The 11,749-nt window shown below is 28.2% G+C and overlaps 1 protein-coding gene across 1 annotated transcript in view; it reads right to left on the reverse strand.

Moving 5' to 3' along the window:
- LOC108685882 (protein bark beetle) overlaps nt 1–11,749 on the reverse strand; it is a 65,130-nt gene that overhangs the window by 22,257 nt on the left and 31,124 nt on the right. The window contains exons 7-8 of the mRNA XM_018190891.1: nt 11,255–11,495; nt 10,679–11,064 (exon numbers count right to left, since the gene is read on the reverse strand). Of these exons, the coding sequence (XP_018046380.1) occupies nt 10,679–11,064; nt 11,255–11,495 (627 nt within the window). The remainder of the gene's footprint in view (nt 1–10,678; nt 11,065–11,254; nt 11,496–11,749) is intronic.

Below are 11,749 nucleotides of genomic sequence, written 5' to 3' on the forward strand. Positions count from 1 at the left end.
TATTATAATAATATTAATAATGTTATTACATTAATGTTATTCATCTCTGAAATTAAATAATTTTCATATTTTTTATTTTTATTATTTTACTTATATTAATACAACTAATAAAATTATTTTGAAAATTTATACTTTGTGTTTATAATATTGCAAATTATAATACAAAATAAAGTTTAAAATTTAAATTATAATTTCTAAAGTAAAATATTTTAAGAAGTATAATTAATAATTTAAATCACACAATAAGCAATAATAAACAATTATAATAAACAAAAATGATGTAAGCATGTATAAAATATGCAAATATGTATAAATAAATATGCATTTTTAGAACGTTTTAATTTTCAATAAGACCTATTTTTCTTCAATCTGCTTTCTAAAAAAATTTTCGTTCAATTAATTTAACGAAAATATTAATATATTGATAAGTAGACATAAATATTAATATATTGATAAGTAGACATTGAATTCTTATGCAATTACAATGTCTACTGTATATTAATATTTTCGTTAAATTAATTGAACGAAAATGTTTTTTATTTTGATTCAATACAATATGTTCATATGGTTAATCTTCAAGCTCTTGACTTTTCCTATATAACTTTAGTAAATCTTAACACATATCGATAGATAAAATTTTAATTATAACAATTTTTGTCAAAAAATGTGGTAAACTTTATTTACAAATTTTAAGTTTTACTAAAACTTTGAGATTTAATTTATACGGTGACAGCATGAAGTAATAAGGGAGGAAATTCAACTCCGTGAAGAAAAGTGGGACTGTTTCATATGCCAAATTGGGAGACAATCCACTGCAAAGAATAACTTATTAATTAGCGCCATTTGCGTCTAAATAAATATCAATCTTACTTCACTTTTCCGGATTTATTAGTATTTCCTGATATTTTGTATTCTTGTGCGAATATATACAATCTTTGAAATTGTAAAGGTCTCATGCTTTATTCATGAATGTAAAGAGGAAAAAATACATCGGAAAAGAGAATCTTTTTAAATCTCGCACAATAAGTATAGCAGTATTTTTTATAATTGTAGAGATATGGTAAAGTCGTTTGAAACTATCAATGCAATGTAATGCTGTTGTATTTTATTAAATGAAAATGTACATGATTTGAAAGTGTTCGAATAAAAAAACTTCTTCATAAGAAGCGCAAGTTGGAGAAACAAACATGTACAGTCTATACAATTGGTATAGCTGACTGCTTTTTTTTCAAATGGCATCTAAATTAATAAGTTAAGTCCTAAACACTATGCGAAACAACAGTGATAGAAATAACGATAGTGATAGGTATGATGGAATCCAATAAATGCCCAATACATGGAAAAAGAACATGGAATAAAATAATGATAAATTTTCGATAAGTTAGAATTCTGTCGCCTTTTATGACCTATCAGTGTTCAAATTTTTAATTTTATTTATGTCCCAATCCGAAAAGGCATTAAAAGAGATTGAAAATTTTTAATACATTTTAATTTATAATCTAAATTCTTGATCCATGTATATAGATAAAAAAGAATTGAACGTGGTAAAATTGAATCATTTTCTATTCATATACGAGAATAGAATATAATTTTTTTATGGATTTAAATGAATTCAAATAAATTCATTTTTTATAGATTCAGATGATGGATTCAAATAGATTCAAATTGTCAGTCAGCTGTAATTAATTCAGTTTATTGCTAAAATAACTCATTAAACAAAATTATGTTTTAGAAATATTACAGCAATGTCACATTGTGCTTGTGATGTTTATCGATATATTCCAAGAATATCTTTGAAACATATCAGTAATCCAGAACGTCCTACCTCTTTTACATATGAGACGTTTCATTTGCGAGATTCCTGGAACATAGAGAGAATCTAGATGTGGCGTCCAATGTTTCAATGTAAATCGCAGAAACATTTAAGTAATATCTTTGCGAATATATCTGTTGGTTACATTCGTGTTATATAAATACTCACCGACTTGCAACACTTTTTTTAATGGATTTCAGAATGTAGTCTGTTCACCGAACGATTGGTTCTTACTTGTGGATCTGTAAGTAAAAATCATTCGTTCGGTAAATAAGGCTGCATTCTAAAAACTATAGAAGAGAATCTGTTGCAACCTTTTTATCGATGAGTTTTATATATAAAAAAAAAATATATATATATATATACAGGGTGTTTCATTTTAAGTGATATGGTTGATTATCTCGCGAGTCGATGATTTTATTGAAAAATTTTTCAAACGAAAGTTGCATGACTTGAAGAGGGACACATGATGGAAATATGGACTTGACCTTGAGTGGTCAAAATCAAGATCATTAATGTTTTTTTAAATAAAAACCCCTATTTTTTATTACATATTCTTATAGTTTATCTTGAGAGCTTTTCAAAACACTATAACAAAAGTTATGTTTATTGAGTACTTGCCAAGTTATGGAGCTTGAAAGTTATAGTACTGCCGGCGTTGTCTATGTACACATGCGCGATTTTTACGCGCGCGCATCTTCGCGATTTATCCACACTGTTTGACATACGCTCACGCGCACGGAATTAAGTCCAATCCTTCCCAATTGAACGATTCAACTTTCCTCTTTTTTTCGTATAGCTTTTTCTTTCAATTTTTTTATGTTAATGGATTTTTTTCAAAGTCGCCGCTTTTTTAAAATCGCCGCTTACAGTTCAAATGAAATCGTTGATATTATTCTTGTGCTTGATGAAGCTGGACGAAATTAATGTAGAATAGAAAGATTCAGGACTACCATCGATGTAGAGCGAAAAAAGAGGAAAAATGACTCTTTTTATTAAGAATGTGATTAAAAAGTAATAAAAAGTGACTATAATTAAGATACATGGTAGTTACTATTATTATTTTAAATACATATTATTTTAAATACATAAAAAATACATAAAAGAAAACAATTTAATATATATTCCGCAAAAAGGAAAAACTTCAATGTAACTTATTCTTTGATGTAAATCACAGTACAAAGGAACTTTTTAAAGTAGTAAATTATTTAAAGTAACTTAAGAACAATAAAATGTATTTTATATGCTAGACACGAAAAATCTAGTATATTCTAGAATATAATTCTAGATGTCACTACTCTTAATTCGAGCCTTTTTAAAAAAACTAGTTATAAGAGTAGATTTACATTTCTCTCGTTTTGTACGTACTCAATCTCAGAATTGTCTAAATTCAATTTCATTATCTGAGCAATTTTCATTTCTTCAAAGTCATTTTTCTTTATAGTTTTGCTACTTTGATGCCTATTAATTGCCTCTTCAAGCAGTTTTTCTCTAGCCTTTACATTGCTACATTTTCCTGTTTCACTTCCTCATATTGAGTCTGAAATACAGAAATATCTTTATTGCTTATTCGATCGATAAAAGAATGATTAGAAGATCGCCGGTGAAGTATTGACATTTTGTCTTTGTGTGATTTTTCTTGTATTTCTCGATGAGCTTTCTGATCAAGCACGCGACTATCCCTCAAAACAATTCTAGGTTAACCAGTATTTTATTAAAGCAAAAAATTGTACGTGTGTAACACATTGCTTTTGAAGTTATACATAACTGAAAGTTCAGAATATCATTTATTATGTAATTTTTGTAACTTCTTCTCATATTTCGACTAGAGAACTGCAACGTAATTTAAGAATTCTTTATGTCACTGTGTGAAGGATTTTATAAAAAAGGATTTTATAAAGACATAAATTCTATTCCTACTACATCACTTTAATCCAAGATGTAAATGAAAATGATATGAAGCTAAAAAGATAATTTTGTTGTTGGGCATTACAAATGGGAAGATCCAACTTTTTTAGTATGTTCTCTTCAGTGACGAAGCCTTATTTCATAACAATGGACAACTCAACAGGCATAACTGTCATTATTGATCCACATACAATCCTCACTGGACTCAACGTGTGAACGGTCTTGTCTTAATCGATCGAATCATTGATCGGTCTTGCCTTAGTTGGCCAGATCAGTGATCGATCTTGTCTTAGTTGGCTGGATCAGTCGCGATCTTGCCTTAATCGGCTGGATCAGTGATCGGTTTTGCCTTAGTTGGTCGGATCAGTCCCGATCATATAACTAAACAAATACTTAACGAAAAGTAACTTTGTTATAGTATTTATTTTGGAAAGCTCCCGAGATAAGCTACAAGAATAATAAATAATACGTAATAAAAAATAAGAGTTTCCGTTTAAAAAAATATTAATGATCTGGACCTGATTTTGACAAGGTCACTCAAGGTCAAGTCTACATTTCCGTCATGTGTCCCCCTTCAAGCCATGCAACTTTCGTTCAAAAAATTTTTCAATAAAATCATCGATTCCTGAGATAATCGACCATATCACTTAAAATGATACACCGTGTCTATATTTTATATATGTATGTACATGGTTCGAACTTCACCAACAGCTATATTGCTTCTATATTATAAAACGATCTCCAATTTACTTAACAAACATCAAAATAACCTTATATGTAAAAATGAGCCGCAAACTAGTATAAAAAATACGACACACGAGAAAAATATCCGGGCATTCCAGGATTCAAACCGAGGTCTGGTTATCCATATTGGTAGATTTTCATCCTGCCACTGAACCACACAACCCTGACGCTGATAGTTTCTGTTGTGCCTATTTCATCTAAATTTCTTACACTAGAGAAGCGAGCGGTAAGAGAAAGTCAAAGTGGGCGCGTTCAAATGAATAAAGCGATTAGGTCTGCTTGCAATTAAACATGATTGATTGGATCCATAGGTAAGAATTAGTCATGCTCATTCGCTCGGCAAGCGAATGCCTTCGTCGGTTTGAACTCAACCAAAGTAACATCATGTTCTTCCCTTTCTTCGTCGTCCCTAACCATAAACGTTATCTGCTAAAAAGCTTCCGTGAAAAATTAGATGTTGTAATTTCAAAATTGTTTGCACATATATATGTACAGAAATCTGCAGTATAATATTTGTCAATGTGTTACAAAATAAATGTTTCATACGTTTATGGAATATTGTAAAATTGATGTTTCAGGATTATTGCAAATAGCATTGTTGTAATGTCATCAAATGTTATAAACCAAATCTCCAAATGAAATGTTTATGGAATATTTTAAAATATATGTTATGAACGTAGCAAATGTGACATTGTTGTAATGTCTTTGAACGTTACAAACAAAACATCCCAAATGAAACATTCCTTGTTAAATATTTCTTTTTAATAAATTATTGAAATAATACCCAAGATGTAACATTATTGGAACGCCACGTGAATGTTACAACATGAAATATTATTCATGAAATATTTTATGAAATATTTTTACGTAACATTTCAAATTTATAGTATTTGTATACAGTTGCTGAAACATTCTCTGCATGTTTTATGTTTAGTGGGAAGTATTATAAACTGGTATACCATATTCTAAAATGCACGACAAAATTATTATAAAAAAAAAACATTTTCACCTAAATTAGAGAATTAATTTTTATAATGCTCTCAAACGGTCATTCATGAAGCTGTACCATACGCGTCTTGCATGCTTGATCTCTACAATCATACGAGAACTGCTACTTCGATGATTGATAAACTTTGAATGTTAAGGGATGTACAACTGTGACATATCTACTAATAGATATTGTTAAAAAAATTCACTTCACGAGATAATGCGACATCTTTTTTTTCTGCCAGATTCTTTCGTTTCCTACAAAAACATATAATGAGCATAATTTTATCAATATTTGAATTATCAATATTTGAATTGAGAACTCATCATCATCAGGATTTATTTCACACAAAACATTAAATTATCTTTGTTAAAACAAGAAAAATTTTATTTCACGATCATGAATTAAAATCGCGATTCACGAATTAAAAAATTGTTTTCGATTGAAAAGAATAAAACTCACTTTCTTTCAAGATTTTATATTATGGACAAAAATGAATTTGAAGTTCTGAAACTGGATTGAAAGAATAAGAATTCATTATAAGTCATTTCAATCCTATATCATGGATTAAAATGAATTGCATGGCTTATTTTTTCCGTAAAACTTTTTTGATCGAAAGGAATAAGGATCCCAATTTTAATTCTGCGTCATGGATTAAAATGGATTCGAACATTACTTATGGGGGGTTTCCAGTAAGGACACAGTCAGACACTGTGTAACACAGTGAAATGTTTCATTTTTGTTTAAGAACAACAAGGATGTAAAGATTCACTATATCTATATCCTTGCTGAAAAGCACCATTTATTTGAATTGGATTAAAATAGATTTAAAAAATCAAGAATTTGAATTCAACAATAACTAAATGAATCTTCAATTCTTTTTCGAATACTGGGATATGTTATAATATCTTGAAGAATATATGAGATCAGATTTCTTTCGCGACATTGTGCAACGGAAGGCGGCAATTATATATCGCTTATTTCTATGTTATTTCTGTCGCTATTCTTATTACTATTGGTTCATATTGGATGCTTTTCATGATACAGTTGACATAAAATTCCCAGAGAACGAGAATGGATTAAAATGGATTCAGATTTTCAGAAATACGGATTCATGAATGTTAAAATGAATTCTTTTCAATCCTGAATGCACTTTTATTCATTTATAAGAATTATATAAAACAAATATCTATTTCTTTTCAATCTTGAATCCTTTTTTATTCATTTATAAGAATGGCATGGAGTATATTTCTATGCTTTCCAATATAAAAATAATATCGGCCATTTCAATGCATTATGAATACTGATAAATTCAAAATTCTGAATAGGAAATGTAGTTTTTTATTTCAATTGAATAAAAAAGTTTTTCTTTTAATGGCTCATTTTCTTAAATGAATACTATTCAAAATTGTGAGTAGAAAATCCATTGTTCATTTAAAAATGTACTACGAGTGCTATTTTATTCAGAATTATGAATAAGAAATTTTTCGTTTTAAATTCCACTGAGTTAAAAAAAAATTATAAAAACATATCATGAATTCTACTTCTTTTAATAGAAATTTAAAAGAAACATTTAAAAGAAACATATAAAGAACTACGTAAATGTACAATAAACGTAAATTCCTTATTTTTAATTAATAAATTAATTGCTTTTATGTATATTTTATATTAATACGTTTCCTTTATTATACAATTAGCGTATGTTTTTTATATAAAAGTTTTAAAATAATAACTATATAATTTCATGTAATTACTACTTTAATTTATTTAAACTTTTACATGTAAACATTTTTTATATGGAATTCAATTCATTTTTATGGATTTAAAATACGGATTCGGATGGATTGCAAATTTCCAATCCATTTCAATCCATTCTCGTTTGCTGAGTCGACACAAGTTGATATAAGCGTCGTTCTATCCTTCTTGACATTCAGAGTGCATTTCGATTTGCAATTCGAGTTGCAATTACGCATGAAGCGCATGATGTATCATTTTATCTTTTTTTATTATTTGAACAACAAGGATAAATGTATCTTGTGCTTCATGCATAATTCGGAATCACTCTCAGAGAACGTTCTAGCAAACGAGAATAGATTATATTGGATAAACCCTTATAAATCAAGTTTTCAAATCTGTGTTATTCGCGAAAAAAGTATTGAATTTTATAGAGACTAAAACACTGAATCTGTTTTTATACGTTTAGATAAGTATAATAATGTGAACTCTGGATTCATATAGACTTAGAAATGAAATGGTAATCTGCGAAAGGGATTTATTTAGAAAGTATGCACCAAGATAATCATAAATATATGAATTATTTCTTCTCGAATGAGTTCTAGTATCTCAGTAAACGAGAATGGATTAAAATGAATTGAAATTTTTTTCTATCCGAATGCGTATTTTAAATTGAATCCAATTAAATCCAAAAAAAAAACTTTTTTTTGGATTTAATTGGATTCAATTAAATTCAATTAGATTCAATTGGATGCAATTGGATTGAAAAACTACATTTCCTATTCAAAATTTTGAATTGAACAGTATTCACAATGCACAGAAAAAGCTAATATTATTTTTAGATTGAAAGGCATAAAGATATGTTTTATGCAATTCCTATAAATGAATATAAATGCATTCAGGATTGAAAATTTCATTTTAACATTCGTTAATCAATATTTTTGAAAATCTGAATTCATTTCAATTTATTTCAATCCATTCTCGTTTACTGGGACTATACAAAGTATTAGGTATGGGAAAAAGTGGCATTTTTTAATGCCATCTAACGAGAAAAACGCCACGAACTTTTTCCCATACCTAATATCCAGCAAAATCTACGAGAATGGATTGAAATGGATTGAAATGGATTCAAATTTTTAAAAATACAGATTCATAAATGCTAAACTAAATCTTTTTCAATTCTGAATTTTTATTCATTTATAGGAATTGCATAAAACATATCTCTATGCATTTTAATCTAAAAATAATATTAGCTTTTTCTGTTTTCATCGTGAATACTACTCAATTCAGAATTGTGAATATAAAATGCAGTTTTTTAATGTAATTGAATAAAAAAAGTTTTAAAAATAGACCATATATGCTATTTCAATTATTCAAAATTATAAGTAGGAGATTCTTCATTTTAATCCAACTAAATTAAAAAAAATTGTAACGTAAAAATAATTGAGCTGTGTTCTTTTGTTTCTTTTTCATTAGAAGTAAAATGAATGATCGATGTGAATACTCGCAAATTAAGTCGAACACAGTCTGAATATTAGATTAATCACGACGCGCGACATCAGCCAAGTGAGATTACATTATTCAACACTTACCCAATGTTGTCTCATAGTAAATTGTATATACTTTATTATATTTGTTAAATGATGATATTTTTATTATATCTATATAATTTCATTACTAATTTAGCTGATTGTAATTGAAATAAAAAATGAATAACACAATTACCAATTAAAAAAAATGGTATAGCGGGTAGAAGATTCATCATTCAAAGATCCCAGGTTCGAATCCCATTAAGGTACGTTTTTTTTTAATATCAATTTGAAGTAATTAATTTCAGATATAATTATTATTATTGTATAAATATTAGGAATAAAATTTGTAATCTTTAAAATTAATATTTTTTTTTTTCGAATATTAAACTACTAAACTGTCAGCTCGGATTCAATCCATTTTCATAGATTTAAAGTATGCATTAAAAAAATTTTAATCCATTTTAATCCATTCTCGTTTGCTGGGTATACAACATTATGGATTCGCAACAGGATGATTGTCGAATATGATCCCGGATAATCTGTCGTGGCCAGGGTTATGTCTAGAAATTACCTTATCGCCATGGATCCGCAATGTTACACACTCTGTATATCACGCCGGAGTTTTTGTTTGGGAAAGGTAACGACTTATGTATCACCTCGATGTATGCAATATTACTTGTCGAGATTGGACCTGATTAGCAGTTGATGTATTTTCTATCTCAGCAAATGAAAATGGATTGAAATTGATTGGAAATTTTCAATCCACCCGAATTCGTATTTTAAATCCATAAAAATGGATTGGATTCCATATAAAAAATACATATAAAAGATATAAAAAATTTTTATACGTGTAAAAGTTTAAATAAATTAAAGTAATAATTATATGAACTTCTATAGTTATTATTATTTTAAAACTTTTATATATACATATATAATACAAAAAATATACACTAGGTGTAATAATGAAGGAAACACATCAATATAAAATATACATAAAAGCAATTAATTTATTAATTAAAAATAAGTAATTTATATATAATACGTAACATTTATTGTACATATTTACGTAGTTCTTTTTATGTTTCTTTTAATTATTAAATGAAATAGAATTTATGATATATTTTTATGATTTTTATGATTTTTATGACAACTTTGTTTTAATTCAGTTGAATTTTTTTAAAACGATAAATTTCTTATTCATAATTCTGAATAAAGCAGCATTCGATTATGATGTATTTTTAAATGAAACAATGGATTGTCCGTTCACAATTTTGAATTGCATTCATAGCCCATTTTAAAAGAAAAACTTTTTTTAATTCAATTGGATTTCTTATTTAAAAAAATTGCATTTCTTATTTAAAATTTTGAATTGAATAATATTCACGATCCACATAAAATACTATAATATTATTTTTAGATAATTAAAGATTTTGAAAAATATTCCAGAATATATATTCCATAAATTCCTATAAATGAATTAAAAATTCAGGATTAAAAAAGATTCGTTTTTAACATTCATAAATCCGTATTTTTGAAAATCTGAATACATTTTAATTCATTTTAATCCATTTCAATCCATTCAACCGGATTAGTCGTATGTTTCATTTCTATGCACATTGGATGAGATACAGAAAATAAATAACCAATCCATAATTACTGATTCAAGCGAATTACGAGTTGAAAAGAATTCAAAAAAATTCAAAAAAATTTAAAAACTTGATTCATCACTTCAATGAATAATTTTCAACATTTTTAAATAATTTCTCGTAACAAAAATAAGGCGACATTTATGTTGACTTGTGTTATAAAATGGAAAGCACTCAAATTGTGTCTAGGACTTCTTTTTTTCAGATTCTCTTCCAATTTGGCGTTAAACTAGTCTCACTTTTTTTGCTCGCACAGTATCAAGTTGAGTCTCCTCCTCTCTTACTCATGGGTAACAAATAAATTTATGCTTACCAGAACGCCGATGTCCTTATTGCTAAGTATCTGCGAATACTCGATCACGGTCGATTGATTGAAATATACGTATTCGGTGGCTAAGCTGTCGTTGAGCCACACCGCAAAACCATAACCGCTGTTGGATGATATACTGCTGCGCGACACGTTACGATTGCCGCCTGTAACAGTGATGTTAACACCGTCCCCTTGATTGTACGCGATACGACTATCGGTGATGTTAACGTCCATCGCGCCACCTAACACGTGTACACCTGCCACGTGATTGTTATCTGATACCGAGGTCTCGTGAATGTGCAAGGCGGATCTTAGCTTTTCCACGATGATACCACGACCGTTATTACTCGTTATTGTACTACCGGTCACATTGAGATCATACGTTTTCTCTGTGAAAAAAGAAGAATGTTAAACATTTTTCATTAAAATAAAAATAAACAAATTAGGCTCACAGATAATAAATTAAATAAACAATTAAATGCCTAGAACTTTTATTTTTATAACTCTTTTATAAACTTGATAACTTAAAATGGAGATCAATATAATCCAGAATAATGTGTAAATTCTTGTTAAACTTACTGTAGCCTGATGACACTCGCACAAATACGAGCGCATTAGTTCGGGGTTCAGCTATGAACTTTATAAAAAGATTATGACCGGTTGAGGTTACGCTCTGCGGTAAAGTCCCGTTTCTGACTTTGACAGTAGCTAAAAGCCTCACCGTTCCATCATACACCTCTATGATGGCGCTATCATTCTTATCGGTTTGCATTTGCAAAAAATGCACTGTCAGAACATAGCCTAGTGTTGTGAAGATTTGCTGAATAATATTATTATCATATATTAATACAATTATATAAAAATAGATTTTTTTTAGGACCTGAAAAACGAAGCATTTTCCGATATATTTTTCTTCGCCGAAAATGAATCTGGTTATGGAATTGGCCTAATATGTTAAGTTTTCGAAAATTAATTTGTGGAAAATGTATCAAAATTGACGTTTTTGGTCATATTACCATTTTTTGTGACTAAAATAAATTTTTTTTTATTTTTACTTATGCCACTTTAAAAATA

This window comes from Atta colombica, unplaced genomic scaffold (assembly GCF_001594045.1).
Source record: "Atta colombica isolate Treedump-2 unplaced genomic scaffold, Acol1.0 scaffold161, whole genome shotgun sequence".
NCBI lineage: Eukaryota > Metazoa > Arthropoda > Insecta > Hymenoptera > Formicidae > Atta > Atta colombica.